Source organism: Coloeus monedula (assembly GCF_965178545.1).
Source record: "Coloeus monedula genome assembly, chromosome: 3".
In the NCBI taxonomy this organism is placed as follows: Eukaryota; Metazoa; Chordata; class Aves; order Passeriformes; family Corvidae; genus Coloeus; species Coloeus monedula.
In genome coordinates, this window is record NC_138783.1 from 41,575,077 (window position 1) to 41,595,241 (window position 20,165).

General features: G+C 41.3%; 1 protein-coding gene across 1 annotated transcript; it reads left to right on the forward strand.

The window, feature by feature from the left end:
- The first annotated feature begins 8,622 nt into the window (after positions 1 to 8,622).
- Positions 8,623 to 18,990, forward strand: LOC309570596 (inhibitor of apoptosis protein). Its single transcript, XM_082277512.1, has 9 exons — positions 8,623 to 8,937; positions 10,356 to 12,427; positions 12,540 to 12,639; positions 13,855 to 13,933; positions 14,500 to 14,548; positions 15,512 to 15,754; positions 16,938 to 17,192; positions 17,347 to 17,388; positions 18,215 to 18,990. Exons 2-9 carry the CDS (start codon positions 11,554 to 11,556, stop codon positions 18,406 to 18,408), a joined length of 1,836 nt encoding a protein of 611 aa, XP_082133638.1. The 5' UTR covers positions 8,623 to 8,937; positions 10,356 to 11,553; the 3' UTR covers positions 18,409 to 18,990.
- The last annotated feature ends 1,175 nt before the right edge of the window (positions 18,991 to 20,165 follow it).

A 20,165-nucleotide genomic window follows, 5' to 3' on the forward strand; every position in this document is an offset into this window, starting at 1 on the left:
AAAACACTTTAAAAAAGAAACAAAAAACCCCTAACTTGTGTTCTGTTCTCCTGCCCTAAAAGGAAGAATTTTAGTTTTGTTTCTCTGCAGTTTTTAATCAAATCCTGTCCTTGATGAAACAAAAGTGAAAAATGGACAGAAACAATAAGAAAAAAGTATTTGAAGAGCTGCTGTGGTTACTCATAATTTCCTGCTATAGAATTTCTTGTATTTTCTGTGGTTCCTAGAAATGGCAGAAGAGCACAGGTCTGGTTCGTGAGATCAGCTGTTGCATTCCTACCTTTGCTACATAAACCATGCACTAAAAAACATGTATATCTGGAACAATCATTGACTCATTTATCCTTTTCCCTTGTCTTCTGATTTTATTTATGTTTGCCTCCTAATGATGTTACAAAAATGTGAGACTTTGGAACAGTCTCCCTAGTTCCTTAACACTCTCACCTCCTCAGCACTCAACAGACAGAAAAAGGCACTTTGGGGTGGTGCATGTAATCCATTTAAAATGTCTATTTTAGGATTTAATACAAAAACACATCCTAAAGGCATGTTTTTCTTTTCTTTTGACTAGAAAGATTGACCAGCTCAGATATAAATATCTATTCTATAGCCCTTATATATTTTACTAGATGATCCTCTCTTGCCAACTGCATCATTGTAACCTTTGTCCCTCTCTTGCCTGACATTCAGATTCTGCACCCTTTTTTGGTGTTTCCCGAGAGTTTTGTTGGTCAGCAGCTCTTTTGTTTTCAGAGTTGCTACAGCATGCCTGCCTTCTATAGCTCACTGCAGTGCCTGCCATAGTGTTATGTTACAGAAGACAAACATGCATTGCTTTGCAGAGACTTGGTTTTTGTTCAGCTATTTATTGAACAGAAGAAATTGGTTTACAATGAATTTTTTTCCTTATCTTTGTCTATGAAAAAGCCATAGTCTTTTTCTCTGAGGCTGGGCAAGTACACTGTAATGTGGGAGGCCTGACAACCTGCAAACAATGCAGCTGACAACTTGTCAGCTGAAGAGTACTTGTGTGTAATAACTAAAGGGACAAAACAACGTTTGACAAACAGGATATTGTATAAATGTGCTCATTTTCTGTGTGCAGGAGATTAGCATTGGGTAGAGAGGAGCTGACTGGAGGGGGAAAGAGATTTGAAAGGACAGAAACAAAAGAACAGTGCTCACAATCACTAAGTATATGTATTTCAGTCTACAAAGTCTTGGCCCACGGGACTACATATCTGGATGCAGGATTGAGCAGCTTCATATGTACATGCAAAGTTCCACTTTAAAAGAAATAAATTTTTTAATTACTCCATAGGAGCCAGCAGAAGGGAAATCACTGTGGTAACACGGAAGTATGCTGCATCTTTTATAGCAATTGCTGCGTTTCGAGAAACGCAGCCTCAGAAGCTGTAACCTCATGAACTGCTTAGGCATGAATACCACTATTGTTTCCAAGTAAGAAAAACAAAACCACAAAAACCAGAAACTCCTACAGTCCTGGGCCAATGCCAAACTCTTGTATATACTTTCAGTGGAAGATAACCTGCTTAATTTTGGAAATGTTCCCACAGTAGCTTATTTTGCACTTGTAACTGTGTGGCCAAGTGAAGGAGACAGTGTTCTGGAGACCTACAGTATGTGTTTGACAAAGTTCAGACACAAACCATGTTCCTAGTTAGAAATACATTCAAAACTGTATTAGGAAGAGCTTTAAGATAGGATAAAAGTTACTTTTCTTTAAAATCAAACTAAGGAAGTCATAAGGAAGTGGCAAGAGGCCAGTATCAAGCCTCAAGACACTGGTACTTTATCCAGACCCTTGCATTTGTACTTCTCAATGTGCAGGTGGTGCTAGAAATCACGCTGTGTGTTTAAGGCTTCAACACATTTGATATTGAGAGTTCTTCTGTGCCAGTGCTTAGATGGTAATTTAATCTCCACTAACGCAGAGCCTGAAGGGAGCACAGCACCTTGTGTCTCAAAACTGGTGGTCTAGTCTGTTTTAAATATGTGCTTTATCCTCAGAGCAGGATAAAATCCATCTCATGTCAACTTATGACATGAATGTTTTTTAAAGTAGTGACTTAAAGCCTCATAGGCTGGGGCTTAATTTTCCATATGCTGTACAAGCACATTTTATCAGGTTTTTCTTTTTGTTCAAAACATGTTCATATTGTCTTGTGTGTCAGGAATGGGGTGCTTTGTTTCTTGACTCTTGCACAGCAGAAGGATGGGACAATCTTACTTGGGCCCTTCTCTTCACATTCTTTGATCTTTGTGATCTTCAGGACAGTGCTTTTTCAGCTGGAAAAGGTCTTTCTCTGCTGAAATAACTCAACAGAGAACAAAGGACCCTTTGCTTCCCCAAGGCTACTGTACCCTCTGTCTCAGCAGCACTGTGGAGTAATGAACACAGCATTTAACTCCTGCTTCCCAAGGCAGCTGTGCTCGCAGCCACTCTGAATTCCTGACTCAAGAATGTAGAATGTTTCAATTTGCACGCAAACTTCTTTTTCCCCAGAAATCTGTGTTCATAAGGACTGGAGTGACTTTTTGGATTATCACAATTAGTAACACTGAACTTCAGATAATAGGCCCAGATTATTGTAATAGAGGTTGAGATGGTTTTCATTACATAAAGAGATTATCTGATACCAGGAATGTCTGGTACTGGCTGGTACTGGGATAGATGGATTTTAGGTCAGTGCAGCCACTGGTTGATGCTAAATTAAGCCGTGTCTGTATATTCTTTGTTTTCTGAATCTGAGGTGGTCCTCCTGAATAAGTATACCAGGAACAGAACAATTTTTCTTGCTAGTCCACTAAAAAAACCCAAGTGAGTATTCAGCATGACATCTAGTGTCATTTTAGCCTGATTTTGGCATCTCATTCATGCAATCATTTTTTTGTATAAGAATGTAACTGTCTGTCCACTCCATCCCAATAGCTTTTCAATTCTTTGAATAATTTAACAGCAAATCTGTCAAAATTTGACAGCAAATTCCAGCTTCTAGAAACCCAGTGTTCTAACTTCGCCATAAATAGACATTTATATTCACTCAATTGGCACTTGTTGTTCCTCACACGAATGCCCTTCCTGTTCATGTATCCAGTGGGTACTGGTATGTGGGTTAATAATCAATTTGTAGCTACTAGCCAAAAACCACTAGCTTAACCCCTTATCAAAGACTCATCCCTCTTCTTCTGTTTCTACTATGTTTTCCCTCTAATATATTCTCATGAAAATATTACAATTTAGAGTAAAGTCTAAAAGAAACTTTTTTCAGTAGTGCATGCTACATTACTTTTAATTTATTTATTCCTGTAAGTAGTAAGAAGTGAAAGTGAAAGCATTTTCAGTACAACTTTGATTCCTCTTATTTCTCAAAATATTCTTAAGAAACATGGTACTGTGAAGTAGAATACAAAAATGGAAAGCTCAGCTTCTCTCAGGCTGCAGTTTTAGTACCATTTGGCACCAGGATTAACCTAAGCAGCCCCCGCTCCTGTCATTTAACCCTGTGTCTGCTACAACTGCTTGTGCCATCGTTGTTCAAGCAGAGCTGATTTATGACTTGTTCAGTTTGCATGCAGGGGCTTGGGGTTTTTTGGTCTTGCTGTAAATCACAAATCGGTTCCCCACAAGCTGCATTGGGAACTCAGGCACAGAGATCAGATTTCTGGTTTTGCTTACAGAATTAGGGCCTTATTTTGCATGTTGCAACAGAAGGCTTAAGCTCCTCTTTGTATGTGGGTTTGTAGAAGTTAGTGTGTTGCCATGTGTTTATGTGCCATTTGAAACTGTGATGTAGATACTTCGGGAAACTTCATCTTGTATCTGTAGCCTCTGAGTGGATGATTCAATTTCTGAGGCATTTGGCTTTTTAGAAAGAAGTCTTTGTCAAGGCAATCACCCATTTTCTAGTAAAGTGTGATGGAATCACATTTAGCATGATTGACAAATTACTTGTATCTTCCTGAGCCTAGCAGCAGTTGTGGTAGAAAACCTCCAGTGTAATCCTCAGGAAATTAAACAGTGCCACACCTGATTCTCTTTCAGTTGAAGAAGTACTGACATAAAAAAATTCTCCAAGAACATGAATAGCAACAGCTAGTTCAACTAAAGCAAATTAAACACCTTAGGAAGGTTTTAAAATCTGCTGAGAGATGATGAGGAATAAATGAGAGAAATCAGATCTAGAGAAATCACTCTGACAGCAGGAACTAACTTGGAGTCAAAGCAGACAACCTGCTGTTTAGAAAGACAACTCCTTTGGAAAAAAAACAGGAATGTGGAGCTTTGAATTGACACAATTTGAAGCAGTTGAATAGAACCCTTTGATTTCCTTGATATATAGGTGGTCCTTTTTCCACCTGAATGCGGTTTATTTTAGTCCAGTCATCTCTGCTTTGGCATTCTTCATGCTCCTATCTCCTGCTGAATGTATGTTTCTTATACCACCAGGAGAACAAAATGGTATTCCTAGAAGCAGACAAAAACACTTAGAAAAGTGAGCAGATTCTCCAATCTAAACAGATAATTGAACTCAACATCTACCAAGATCCTCTTGCAGCTCATTCTGATTATTTTTTATCTTCCAAGTAAATATTAATGAGAGTTTCTGACTGATTTAAAAGCCTCAACTTGCGCAGTGTGGCTTTGATAAGTTCTTGAGACTATTCATGGCTAATGGGAGAATTTATCTGAGCACTAAATGTGAGAAAGCCCACAACTGATTTAGGTAAACCTAAACTTTTGTACTCGTGATCCTCTGTGTAGGAGGATGTGGAAAAGAAAACTCTTGTCTGTGTGCAAAGGGAATGGAAACTTTGCAGACTGTGAATGCACTGACCTTCAGAAAGAGAGCAGCAAGATTTTTTTTTTTCTTGAACATTTAGGGTTATCACAATGAGTCATGGATGCCCTTAATATCTAAATATTGCATTTGTCCCTTGGGATTTTTTCTTTTTTTTTTTTTTTGCTACATGCCCAAATGCAATTTAAAAAGTTTCATTTAAAAAAAGAAATAAAGTAATCATTATTGCTCGTGTAGATGTAGGTGCCCTTGTCACTGAAACTATGGGAAAAACAGAAACTCTCCAACAACATCTTTTCAGTGTTAGAGAATCAAGGCATTACTTTATTCTGGCCAGCATGTGCAACAGAAATTATTTCATCCACACATGCCCGGGCTGTGCAGTGAAAATCATTCCATCACACATGGTTTTTTACCAGACTTTTCCCATATTTATACATAAAAACTCCAAAGAAATTCACGTTCATTGGTCTTAAATTACACAACTCGTAGTATTCCATCTTCTATTGGTTATTGATCCCTTTGATGCTAATCTGGTCCTCGATCTTTGATTCTCTTATCGATCTGTCCCTAGGTATCTCTGGCCGAACCAGCAGTTAGTGTTCCTTAGTGTTCACTTATCTCCTGTGCATCTTCTGGCTAATCCCAATCTGTGGATGCTAAACTCATCAGGCCTCTCCCGGTGAAGACAGTTTTTGAAAAGAAAAACTTCAATTCCCCTCCCCCTGGGCAAAAGCGAATAAACCTGTGACTATATTTACAAATAAAAAAATAAATTAAAAGTTTCTGTGTTTAGTCAAAACGAAGTGGGCAGTTTGCACCCACACAGATTATCAAAACATAGCTTGTCTGATCTCATGTTTACAGGATGTCAGAACTACTCTGCTCTTGGGACTTGGCTTCATTTGTAAATTGAATAGATAATGCAACTTTTATCTACAGCTGGTATTTTTTGTCTCAAGTTGGCTTTTCCCAAATTTTCCTTAATATTCTTTTTTTTCATATTTCTCTCATCATTATCTTCCCCTTATGTCCTGAAGGAGTTGAGGAATTCTTTCCAAAGCTTTTGTGGAACCCTATCACCATCTTAGGTCAGTTTATAAGACGAAATCTCTTCACTGCTCGAATGGGGGTTGATGCTTACAGTGAAGCCAACACTATGGAGTTCAGAATAAGCAGGTGATATTCCACGGAGCCATTTGATACCTTTGGAAAGCTGAAAAATACCAGTGATAAAATCAGTAATAACTGGTTTTATTTTTCATACAGGTTTTACAGGGGGGTTTAGATTTGTGGGAGAGTGGGTACAGGAATCAGTAGCAATGGAAAGGCAAATAACAACGTGTGTTTCCTCCATCTCTCCTCTTCATAGATGTTTAGAGGTGTGTTACAGAGGCACCACTAAAGCCAAATGTTTTAACGTTGTGGAAGGTGCTAAACTGCAGAATGCATCAGAGAAGGATGGCAGCGTGAGGAGACTGACATTCAGCAGGCCTTTCAGAGAAGACTTCTAGACTTGCAGTTACATCAGGTACTTCAAGGGTTGGCTGTGTTACTTGGTGTGATAAAACACTCATGCTGCAGGGTCACTGCTTTCCATCTCCAGAAATTTGGCCTCTCACCTTTGCTATTTCAGTCAACAATACCATAAGGTATTTTCATAAACACTGGTAATGTGGCAGTGGCACTTTTATTAGCACTTTGACCTCTGCGGTTTCCTTTGGTTGAGGACAGCTTTATCTGAATGCTGCCTTCTCCCCCTCTATCCAGAGCTAAGAGCTGGCAAAGCAGAGTGCCTTGTTTGCCCCTCACTGGTTTTTAGGTCAGGACTGTGACCTTAGAAGGTTGCTGCAGTTGGTGAAAGGGCTGGAATAAGAAACAGTCCTAGTTCTCAGTCTCATGGCCTGAGAACCAAAGCTAAAGCATTTAGCTTGGGTAGGGCTTAAGCACCACTACTGTCCTCTTACTCTGCCTCTGGAGAGTTACCCTGGCCCCAGGCTGAAGCCACACACAGAACGCTAATGATAATGCACTGTTCCTCAGCAATTTCAGTTCTAAGAAGAACTCTTAAGTTGCATTCTTACTTCATGTCCTTTGGGTAAAGGACTATCCATCATTGCAGATAAGTGGGGGAAGTTCCCTCTTACCTCTTTCTCTGAAAATCGAAGAAATTACTGGGAATGAGGGGCTGCTGCTACACTGAATGAGGCAAAGCAAGCAGCAAAAGCCTGACAGCTCAGGGCAGCTACACCTCTTTTTCTGCTATCACAAGCATTTTAGCCTGCTTTTTATTTTCTCCCCCTCCCTTCCTCCATTGCGACATGAGGCTGTCAAGCACAAAGGGTGAACCTGAAACTGGCTGCCTTGAGGCCTGGGAGGGGAGGAAATAGCAGTTTATATTGCCAGATTAGCAGGAGGCCAAGGGTACAGAGGGGCAAGGGCAGATAGTGGCTGGGGGTGGAGAGGCATAAGGGAGGGAGGGAGGGAGGGAGAGATGCAGGAGAGTTAAGGAGGAACACTGCGTTAACTAGTCTTGGGAGAATGTGCGGTAAGAAGCCAAGAATCTGTTACAACAGATCAATACACCTTCATCTGGGGAGTCCTGTTTGAAATTCTGAAACTGGGGATAACCAGTCAAAGTAAATCTTTAAGCACTTGCAATTAAACACGAATAGAGAGCTCAGTTCCTTGTGTGACATTGAACAGTTCCCTATGTCAAACAAAACTCTAAATACCACACCTCATCACTCTTCACATAAGGTATTTGAAGGGCTGGCTCCATTTTTGAACCTTCTCTTCCCCGTGTCAGTAAGCTTCCTTAAAACAATGTCAGAGATCTGACAACCATTTTAAAATATAAAAGGAAGTTTCTAACTTTCTTTTTTTCTGCAACTGCTGCAAAGCCAATGTTTCTCTATCATTATGTGATGTTAAATAGTGTTACAGTAGAAGCTCTACTGTACTAGATGTCGCTGCCGCAGTTCAAATTTGACAGATAGTATTGTTACATATGATAAATGTCATCACATATGGCAGGAAATTTGAAAGAGTTTTAGAAAATATATGAATGAGTCTCTTGCAAACTCATCTTACTGGAACTCTGATACAGAAAATTACCCATTAGTGTCATAATGCTGTTACACTTCCTTTATTTTTACTCTTCAGTTCTCAGTTGTGTAAACACCCTACTACCCATCTGTCATCACAAAACGGGGGCTTTTTAAAATCTCTTGTCTGGTGTTTGTTCATAGGAAATGCCAGACCATGACTGTGCTGGGACATTTTGAGCTTTTGGTCAGCGTTCTGGTAGGTGCTGTGGAACTTTTTCAGATTTCGATATGCAGAGATACTGTCTTAAACCCCCCCGTGGAAATTTATGGTCTTATTTTGTCTTCCTCTTGTTCTTTCCCCGTGACTTTCAGTGACCAAAGTCTTTAGTCGGTCATGTTGTTTCCTCTCTGGCAGACTGCAGCTGCCTATATTAGGAAGTGCGGCCGAGCAACTGTGTTGTACGCTGGTGTCACGGGTGAAACCGCGGGGTTTGCGGAGAGCTCGGCCCTCGCCGCCCGTCCAGGGGAGCGGAGCTGCGTGTGCGGCCCGTGCCGTGGGAGCGCGGTGCCGGCACCCGCCGGGCCTCGCCTGCTCCAGAACGGGCCAGGACGGGGTCGGCGGCCCAGGCCGCCTGCAGCGGCACCGCCCCTCTGGCCGCCCCCCTTCCCGGCTGCCCGCGGGCTGGAAATTCCCGCCCGGGAAGCACACTCGGGTTTCCCCCGCTGGCAGAGGAAAGTACCCAAGGTCCCCGCTGACGGGCCATCCGCCCCCGCAGCACAGCGCCTCGAAGGGGCGGAGCCCCGGCGCCGAGGGCCCGCACAGCCCCGCAGCGCTGCTCCCGCTGCCGCCTGCCGCACGACGGCGCTGCTGGCCCGCGAAGGGTGGGGCCGTGCCCGCCCCGTCAGGCGGTGCCTGCCCCCGCCGGGAGCTCCCGGGGAGAGGCGAGCCGGAGTTTCCCGGGCGGGGCGCTGCCGGCGGGGGCTCCTCTCCCCCCGCGGCCTGCCAGGCGCCGCATATAGGCTGGGCCTTGCTGGGGGCCGCTGCGGGGCCCCGCTCGGAGGCCGTGAGTATGGGGTGTGGGGGGGTGGCTGCGGGTGGGAGCGGGCCGGGCCCTGTCGGGAGGGCGCTGCCGTCAGGGGGCGGGGGGTGCCCGTGCCCGGTGCCTGTGCTCTGTGCCCGTGCCCGGTGCCTGTGCTCTGTGCCCGTGCCCGGTGTGGCGGCGCCGGCGGGGGCTGGAGGGGCTGTGCGGCCCCAGGCCGTGGCCGCCGGCACTGGAGGGGAGCGCGGCTGCCCCGCTGGAACCCGCTCGGGGAGCGGCGCTCGGGCCCCCGGGAGGAGAGGGAGCAGAGAGCGAGGCCCGGGGTGACTGCGGGGGTACGTGGATCGTGGGGCTGTCGCTGCCGGGGTTGGGAGCGCGCTTAGGCCCGGCCAGGCGGGGTCTGGTGCTCAAGATCTGGTGCCTTGGCGCCGGGGGTTGTTTCTCAGTGCTGTGTCATCGTGACTGAGTCTTCCCTGGAGAAACCTTTAAAAAACCGATCCTCCAGACCAGACTAATAAATATGTAATTTTATATTTATTCATAGCTACATATATAAAAACCCTTTGAACATTGTGTTTGCCCTTACCTGAATTGTTGGGGAAGGTCAGTTTTGCTAATGTCCTATGCTTCAAGTATAGTTGGATTTACCTAAATAACACAATCCAGTACTCTTTAAGTTAGTGTTACAAAACTGGGTCTTCATTGTTTGAGAATCTGCAAGCTTAAACCAATTTAAATGGATGCAACTTTTTCAGTACAGGATCTCACCTTTAGTTACACAGCTTGTGATCAAGTATCCTGATTAATCCGTCTGCCAAAAAATTCTGCTTGTGGGTTAAACACTTTTGCATATGCATCAATAACAGGGAAATGAAGTGTGTAAGATCCACTCCATATCACAGTGTGTAGAGTTGACTCCCTGAAACTTTCTACGTGACATTAGACAGGCAGAGAAACTTGGGACTGTTCAGCCTTTAGAAGAGAAGGTTGCATGGAGACCTCATAGCAACCTGTCAGTATCTGAAGGGGATCTGCTGGGAAGCCAGAGAAGGACTCTGACAAGGACTGTAGTGATAGGACAAGGAGTAATGGGTACAAACTGAAAGAGGAAATTTACATTAGATATTAGGAAGGAATTCTTTACTGTGAGAGTGGTGAGACACTGGAACAGTTTGCTGAGGGAGGCTGTGGACACCCCCGTCATGGCAGTGTTCAAGGCCAGGTTGGATGTGGCTCTGAGCAGCCTGGTCTGTGGAAAGGTGTCCATGCCCATGACAGTGGGGATTAGGACTAGATTATCTTTAAGGTCCCTTCCAACCCTTAACATTCTATAATTGCGAAAAAGCTTATGGTGTTTCAATTTATGTAATTGCTGTTTGCATAGACATTGCATGTACCTCATCTTGTGTATTTTCAAACACTCCTCTTTTTCTTCCTTACAGGTTTTGTTCTGCCCCAAAAAATTGAATGATTGAAACTACAGATACTTACAATTTCTTCTTGAGAACAGTCAGTGTCAATATGGAGACGTAGGCACCTTAGAAGGGACTTCAGTCTTAACTCTGGGAGGTAGTTCTGTGCAGAAATAAAGAAACTAAGGCAGAAATAAAGAAACTAACCTGAGAGTTCTGTTTGCTTCTGTATGCCAGAAACATGGCATACAGAAAAAACTTAATTCAACAGTATAAAGCATCAGAATGTCTCAACACAAGGCAATTAATTTATGTTAAATTCGATAACTCTGTACTTGTAACTAAGGCACCAGGCTAAAACTGAAATGCTCTGTTAATTCAGTGCTGACTTGTAGACAAGCCTGGGGCTATCCTGGTTTGTTAATAGAGTTCATCCTTGTCTGAGACAGTGTATAGGATTTGTTTCTCTAATAGCTGAATATTCTATACATGTGAAGTTGAGCATAAACTAACTTCTTTAGTCTAACAACTTGTTACAACAATATGCAGAAATTGAGAGGGGTTTTTTTTGGAGTCCAGTAGTAGCAAATATACGAGATCAGTTTAGTAATGTCAGTTCAGGGTCTCTATTTTTTGTGTGCCCTTTGAACTTGATAAACCCTTCTTTTCAGCCTCCTATTGAGGTTTTACAAACTGAAATCTTTCTGTGTGTATAAGCTACATATTTATCAGATGTCTAGGGTGAAATCTTGTCCTTAAATCACTTAACATATGTTCTGGATAAGAACAGTGTTGTTTTAGTTGTCCCCCAATTTAGTTTCTCTACTGACAAAGGATTTTGATAAACCCATTTGAGATTTTTCCTCTTTTGATCCCACCTCCACGAGCCTGACAAATTGGTACTGCTCTCCCAGATATACAGAACAAATGAAGCATGTGATTCTTATATGATTCAAGGGAAATTCCTTTTCAACATACTTTCTTCAGTTGTTGAAATGGGATTGGGCAGCTTTTGCACTGAAAGCAGTTGCTAAACTAAGATACAAGAACTTCTCAAATGTTTAAAGGCTGTTAAATCATGAGGTCAGTTCTATTCATTGCACATTTGAAGTTACACTTTAAAGCATTTATTGCTTTTGTACAGACAGGGGTTATTCCAAATTGCCTTTAATGCACACAACTACCTCCCAGAGGAAGACTTGTCCCATTTTTCCCAAAACAGTCCATTATGAACATAGTGGAAGATAGCCCTTTCTTGGCTAGCATCATGAGGCAGAGTGCTCTGTGTGGTGAGCTGAAGTATGACCTGTCCTGTGAACTCTACAGAATGTCAACATTCTCTACTTTCCCCATGAACACACCGGTATCAGAGCGGAGCCTTGCCCGGGCTGGGTTTTATTACACGGGTGTGCAAGATAAAGTTAAGTGCTTCAGTTGTGGCTTAACATTGGAGAACTGGCAACCAGGAGATAATGCTATGGAAAAACATAAGCAGTTGTATCCTAGCTGCAGTTTTGTTCAAAGTGTGCTTTCAGTTAACAACCTTGGACTGTCATCTCGTTCGGCCTTTTCACCTTCAGTTGCAAGCAGTCTCTCACCATCTCTACATTCCATAGCACTTTCTCCAAGTTTAGAACAGGTTGGATATTTCAGTGGCTCTTTTTCCAGTTTTCCTCAAGACCCAGTAACTACTAGGGCAGTTGAAGACCTTTCATTCTTGAGCCCTAAGCTTCACAATCCTTCTATGAGGACAGAAGATGCTAGGCTACGCACCTTTCACTCATGGCCACTGACATTTCTCTCACCCACTGATCTGGCAAAGGCTGGACTTTATTATTTGGGGACAGCAGACAAAGTTGCTTGTTTTACCTGTGGTGGTCAGCTGTGTAATTGGGAACCAAAAGACAATGCTGTGTCAGAGCATCGGAGACATTATCCCAACTGCCCTTTTGTGGAAAACCTTATCCGGGACCAGCAGAGTTTCAATGTTTCAAATGTGAGCATGCAAACTCATGAAGCACGTGTTAAAACATTCATAAATTGGCCAACCAGAATTCCAGTTCAGCCTGAACAGCTTGCAGATGCTGGCTTTTACTATGTAGGTAAGAAACCCAGACTTCTCTGGTTTTATTCATACTGCTATGTCCAACATTTACTTTCAAGTAAGTTGTCTCAGTATTTGCTAGATATTTTACCTTGGTTTTCTTTTTTAAGGTCGCAATGATGACGTGAAGTGTTTTTGCTGTGATGGTGGGTTAAGGTGCTGGGAATCTGGAGATGATCCATGGATTGAGCATGCAAAGTGGTTTCCAAGGTAACTTGCAAAAAATCTTTATCATAATTTGTTCATATTCCTAAATGTTCTAATTTTGGCAGATATGTACTGCACTTAATAGTTTTGTTGAACTTTATTGATGTACAGGTTCACTCTTTCATTTGGGTGTATTGCATGCACGTCTGAAAGCTCTGAAGTGCGTAGGTGGGCGTAATTAAAACATTTCTTCATTAACCATGGCACATAATGCTTTCCCATTCATTACTAAAAGCTGTGTGCATCCCCAGATCACTGACAGCAAGTGAAACTGCATTGTTAATGAGCATACTCTTCTCTCTAGGAGAAGCAGTCAGGAAGCTGACTGAGGAGAGCAAGGGCTGCTGAGAAATGAAGTAGAAGGAATGTTTAACTCACTGGTTCTAGTTTTGTGCCCATGCTGAATGCTCTTGAACCTGATGTTCTGCTTGTGTGGTTTAGTTTCCTACATGTGGAAAGGCTTGTGAAGAGGGTTTCAGTGGTTCTTTAGTATGTCTCTACTGGAGGAATGACAGAAATGACATTTTAATGTCACCTATAATTAAATGGCAATTTCATACCTAATTGCTATCTATGCCTGTGGAAATCACCACCTCCATTACAGAAATAGCTGCACTTAATTTCAGGAAAGCTAATTATAGTTCTTCTCATTGTAGATCTCCAACTAAGGTTTCATGGGCAATTTATCAGCTACTGCTGGACTATATGATGTATGTAGGGTTAAATGTCACTGTTGTTCCTTACTGTGTTAAGCCTGTTGGCAAATGTACGTAAGAGATAAACCTGTGTTAGTGAAGCAGATCTGACTTTGATAGTGGTGTTAAATTTTGTTAGATTCTTTCTTTTGAATGATTTGAGTGGAAGATAAAAATGGTGAGATGGAAGATAGAAACAGTTTATCACTGCACTTTGTAGTGATTCTGACACAGTATCATTTCTCTTGACATGCCATTTTGATTACAAGTGGTAGCAGAATGTAAAGCTGCTGCATTTATATACATAAGCCAACTCACGGCTGGGTGTCATGGGAGAACTTTATCTAAGTGTCACCGGACACTAGGCTGCACCAAGCTTCCAATTAGGAGTATTCTTTCTCTTCTGAAGGAAGAGAAATGTATTTAAGTTACAATAGGTTTAAACTTGTTCGTTCTTCTTTGTTTTTTTTTTTCCTTTGGCAAGTAGAAAGTATGATTTGATACACTTTTGTCAATGTTTCAGATGTGAGTATCTGCTTCGTGTAAAAGGAAGAGAGTTTGTAAGTCAAATTCAGGCCAGATTCCCCCATCTCCTTGAACAGGTAAACTTTTACTGTCCCGTAACTTTGGTTTTCCCGTGTTTAACAGTGCTGTGTTCTTTCTTTGAGTTCAGTCCATTCTTCTGCCTCATTTCTGCGTATGTTTCTCCTGGGTTTCTGACATCATAAATGCTCTTCATGAACATGTAAAAGAAACTAGTGCTGAACCATGGCTAGTCTTGGACTAGTAGAGTTTAACCTCCACAGATTACTTATGGAAAGTCCTAGTGAGGACAGTGAGCTCCTTTTTGTTAGCAGAGGGAAGTTCTGATTATACACTGAATATTGCGGATCAGTAATTATTATTTCAGAAATCAGTCATGGACAACGTGAATTATTTCTATTCGTAATTCTTATGGCAAGAGTAGCCAAACTCCTCTTCCTGGAAGTGGTCAGCACCAGCTTTATGTTGATATATAGTTGCACAAATTTGCAGACTTGTGTAACTGCAGGTGAAATATTTAGTGGGGAGAAAGCTTAGCAGGATTGGTGATGAACAATGTGTTAGAAAGGTACATAGAGGGAAGAGCAATACTTTGATACTAACGTAGTTCTCTTGTGTTCCACAGCTCTTGTCAACCTCTGATCCGCCTGTAGATGAAAACCTTGATCCTCCAAGTATGTATATTAAAGCATGTTTTTAAACTTCCTCAGCATTTTGCACACTTAATGATTGCTAAGCAAGTTAGCTTTGGATAGTGAATTCTTAGATTTGTTTCCTGAAAGTTAAATAATTTTGATGTTGTGTAGACAAACTCCAAGGAAACGCCTCTAAGAGATCTTGTTTTTAATTTTCCTTATTTTCATGCTAGCAGCTCATACTGACATTTTTGGGTTTGAGTGCTTGGTTGCTGTTTTTGTAGTTTTTCATTTCAGGGTTGGGTTCAGCAAAGCAAGTGTTGAGCTTGGTGGAACAGTTGCTAGAGGGTGTCATGACTCTGCAGTTACGCAATTCCGTCTCTAGGCATGTAGCTAGGTAAATGCTCTGAGTTGAGCAGCAGCAGTTAAGGAAGAAGGTAGGACAAGCTGATCCAGTGAATTCTTTCTAGGCTGGACTCTGGTTACAGTGGAAAAACCCCTTCACCCTCTGGGAGGAGTTTATGCTGTCCTAGTCCCTGCTGACTGAGGACAATGAGTCAGAATACCACGTGTCCGGTGTTTACTAAATTAAATGCAAAATACTGATCAAGAGCTGGAATAGAGCAATTGTTTGTACTATAAACTCTGACTTCCCTCCCCCACCCCTGGCACACCCCCAGGACATGTTTCAAGGCTGAAGTTAGAAATAACTAAGTATAAAAAAAAGCTGCTAAAACACAATGGGATTCTCAGAGGTTTCTCTGGATTAAGCTAGGTTTTAACAAAGGTCTGACATGGATTGACGTTTATTTTGGATTCAATCCATGACTAAGTGACTGGCTTCCATTTTTAAAATGACTTTTAAAAAATTCTCTTTAAACAGTTGAAACTTTTTACTGCTTAGTATTCATGTGTGTAGGTAATGTTGATGTGTCTGACTTCTGGGGTTGTATGGGTATTTTATTCTTCCTGTTATACATGAGGATTTCCCTTTCTGATTAGTTATTCGTTTTGAACCTGGAGAGAGCCATTCAGAAGATGCAATCATGATGAACACACCTGTGGTTAAAGCTGCCTTGGAGATGGGATTCAGTAGAAGGCTAATAAAGCAAACAGTGCAAAGTAAAATCTTGGCCACTGGAGAAAACTACAAGACTGTTAATGATCTTGTGTCTGATCTGCTCACTGCTGAAGATGAGAAGATTGAAGAAGAGAAAGAAAAACAGTTGGAGGAAGTGGCATCAGGTAGGCATCAGGCAGGCATCAGGCATAAGTAAAAGTGAAATCTGCAGTGGTTAGTAATATGTATATTTTTAATGTTTGTTTTTATGCACTAAGTGATTTTGTTTCATTGCTGTTAGGAGCAGCTTCTCTAAAAGCATTGTCAGGATATCTGTATGGAGCTAGAAGTCTGAGAATTGATTCATTCCCTTTTAGGAGAAATGTTTCATAGCAGAGGCCAAGGGTTCAGAATGACCTTTTCTTTCCAAAGCGCCTTTTTTTTTTTTTTTTTCATTTGTGTGCCTTTATATTGCTGTTAATAAAACGCTTGGTACACTCTACTAATTTTTGTCCAGATTTGCCTGCTCTTTAAGCTGCTTGAATCAGTAAGCCACCATATCCACCTCCTAGAGGGGGCCATAAACTTCTACAGATTCAGATTCTGTAAGATGGCCAAAGATCTGCTTTTCTGTCTGACTCAGCCCATGTATGTCATCAATTTAAGTGTTTATTTGATGTCTTTAACATTTCCTGTTGCTTCAATGCCATCCAGGTTTTGAAGCCTAAAGATCCTTCTGATTTTGAGTCTGTGAAGCATAATGAATTATTTCTATTATAAATTGAATTAAGGCTGCTTCTTTCCTAGTTGCATTTCTATCAAGAAACCACAAATGGATTCAGCATTAAATCCTACTGGAAATTTTTCTTGTTCTTATGTGTGGTAGAGTATTAAAAAAGTCTCCGGAGTCTGGTTGTGCTGTACTTCTGATTTTCTTGTACATAATTGTGTTGGACACTTCTTAGAAGAGCTTTCTTTTATCTACAGCCTAGCACTGACAAAAGTTAACCTCTTGAGATGAGTTAGCATTGGTGTTACACTCTCTGGACAGCTGCAAAGATTGCACTTCTATGTAAGTCTTGCTAGTGTGGAGTTAGACAAGGTCCCCTCTGATCCTTTAACCTAGAGATGAGAGCAGGAAGTTTCCTTGGTGAACAGGCTTTGGCTCAGAAGCTGCTTGTATGTGGTTTCCTTAAGTCTGTTTGTTATGTGAATACCATTAAAACTTGCTGAGGGTTTTATTAATGATGCGTGATAAGCAAACATTTCAAATAGAGTTTAAAGAATGTATCAATTGCTGTTAAACAGAAGTGCAACTAGGAGTAGTGTATTCCTAATTATTTTATCTAATTCCTCCTTACATTCCAGATGATTTGTCCTTAATCCGGAAGAATCGAATGGCTTTATTCCAACGTTTAACGTGTGTACTCCCAATCCTCGGGAGTTTACTATCAGCTAAAGTGATAACAGAACTTGAGCATGATGTTATTAAGCAGAAGACTCAGATAGCATTGCAGGCAAGGGAACTGATAGATACAATTTTAGTGAAAGGAAATGATGCAGCCACCATCTTCAGGAACTGTCTACGAGATTGTGACCCGGTGCTCTACAGAGATTTATTTGGTATGTCTGTCTGGTTTCCTTTTGCTTTTAAAGAATATCCTTTTATAGAAGTTTAACCAGTGCTCTCACAGCAATCTAAAGAAAAAGAAACAAACTGATGCTGTTTGAAGATAGATTAGTCAAATGATAACATTTTTTTTTTCTTTTATTCTAGTGGAGAAGACCATCAAGTATGTTCCCACAGAAGATGTTTCAGGTACCTTAAATTCTACCTTCTTATCTTCAAGACTATTGTAGAACAAACAGCTAGCATATAAAAGAAAATTACTTTGGTTAAGAAATAGGTTTGGTGCTTTACCCTCTCTCTAATTCTGCTTTAGTAAGATGAACTGAAAAAGTTAACCAAAAGTAAAGTGCATGTGCACACTTGCAGGCAAGTCTAGCAGGTGTAAGCTGCATCCTGTGCCTTACTCATGCTTTTGCACATCATAGGATGTAGAGCTTTCTGGAGCTCAACAATTCGAGCAGCACATACTGGACTTGATCCTGATACAAGCTCTCATTCAGGCATTTAGTAAAGACTGGAGAATGAATAGTTGGTTAGCATTTCAGAACAGGTATCATCTCTGCTTTTCCAGAGTGGGCTATAGGTGTCCTGAGATCTACCTTGACCAACAGCTGTGTAGATAAAAACTTGTCAGACATGAGCTTGAGTTTGTTCTGGTCCTGTGGTTTAATCTGTTAATAGACTGTAGAAAGGTGTACAAGCCTGGATATAGCTCACTTCCACCCATCAGGCTGTGGTCTGTGTTACTGATACCCAACCAAGAAAAGTACAGCATTTGCTAAAACGTGAACACTGGTTGGCCTCCAGCCCCTGGGCTGTCCAACATCTCACAGAACTAGAAAGTACAGACTAGTTCCTTGCATGCCACTTTCTGAGCTCTGAAAATGTTCTGCCATCTATATTTTGTCAATACAGGTAGGGAAATAGAATGGAGAAAGGGCATGGCTACACTCTAAATATATTTTGATATATTCACCTATATTCAGGCTGACAAAAAGTTAACTATTTTTTCCAGGTTTACCTATGGAAGAACAGTTAAGAAGACTGCAAGAGGAAAGAACATGTAAAGTTTGCATGGACAGAGAAGTTTCTATCGTTTTTATTCCATGTGGTCACTTAGTGGTGTGCAAAGAATGTGCACCATCCCTGAGGAAATGCCCTATTTGCAGGGGGACAATAAAGGGTACAGTCCGGACATTTCTTTCGTGAAGAGGGAAATTTGCAAAATGTCTTTTTTCCTGCCATCCTCCAACTGCTGAAGCTTAAGCCAGCAGTATCTTAACAATGGAAGATTGTGGCACAGAAGAGGATTAATCAACTACCTACAAAGTTTTGTGATAGTAAATTGTATCATCATTCTGATGTGTGTATGATTATGTATAGAAGGCCTTTGGTGCCAAAGACTCTCTCTGTTCATAAAACTAACTCAATATTAGGGTGAGGTTTTTGTGGCGTTCCTTTTGGAGTAGGGAAAGTAGTTTCACTAGTGTCACTTTGATTCAAAGAAGTTTTTGTTTAAGTTCCTAAAATGGAGCTTGGCATAACTCTTCTCATGAGTTTCCTCCACGTGGATGTGAGGAAATATACTAAAATTGCTGTTATTAATAGTTAATGTTAATTAACTTCAGCTACTTCTGGTTTGGCTTTCTTCTTGACTTAAGGAGAAAAGAGGCTACTGTTGCAGGAACAGCAGGACTTTAAAGTTTTTTTCATGTCTTGATAACTTGTGTAATGTATATTACTAATGGTTTTTATGAAGACTGAATTAAAATATTTCTACTTCTCAAATTTGGGCTTGTTTACTCTGTTGCCATTGTTGACTTTTCTCTGTAGATGGCAGTGACTAGAATGCTGTCTTCTCCTGATAAAAGTTTGGGGTTGTTTGCCTGCAAAAGTGCAATAAAACTTAATTCCATTTGTCTTTCTTTCATTTTTGAACAGGGACGTGAACTTCTGTACTGTTTGGTGATTTCCTCTTTATTTAAAAACAAACAGTAGCCCCCCCAAACCCCAACAGCATCCGATACTTCCTTCTGAATTGATTTTCAAATGACAGAAATCCTGGTCCTCATGACCTTAAAGATGAGACAGAGGGTAGCTATACAGTCTTTGTGCTGGGGATTGAATGTAAAAGCTACTTGTCTGTGTTTGGAACGTCACAGGGATTGTGCAGTTCAGTAACAGGATCTCCCAGGTGCCTCTGAAGTCTTGGGTCTTGTTTTGTAAGCTGGTAGTTTGGGAGCTCCTATTCCCTGACTGGTTGATTCTTTACCCTTTACAGCTTTTTTATCCCTAGACTTGCATGGTGAATACCTACAAGGAGAGGTGTTCATAGGTAGTTTGCAAGGATTTCATGTCAGACAGTGGAAGAATAGTGCCAGGTATGGCATCAGGTACTGCAGTGGTGGAGTCAGTTTGTTTCACTAATTTAAAGTCATCTTCAGTCCACAGTTGCCCCACACTTATCGCCTGGGTGTGGATATCCCAGTCTTCAGTCCAGAGCTGGATTCTTTACCTGTAGATTGGGCTTGCTGTAATTCTTTTAAATGCAGACTTTTGTCGAACTTCATTACATGTACATATCTTCCCTTTATTTTTGTTACTAAGAATGTAAACATTTCAAACCTAGCATGTAGTTTTAAACAGTTTTGATTAATGTGCTTTTGCTTTTCTGGTTTTGAAATGTCTCTAAAAACTTTTTTCTCTTGTGTAACAACTTAAAAAGTTGTCAAAGGTTGTGAAAGTTTCTTAAGTAAGAAAGCTCAGGACTTGAAATTTGATTAATTTGTTCCAGGCCAGAAATCAGTAGTATTAGAACAAAGTGTACTTTCTACAGATTGAGATGAGCCTGCAGGGGGAGCTGGCGAGGTCAGGCTCAGCTGAAGAATGAGGACTTGCTAGCAGGTACACGTTGTTTCTGAACAGGGAAGAGGATAGGAAAATACATAGTAGCAGGCAGACTTTTT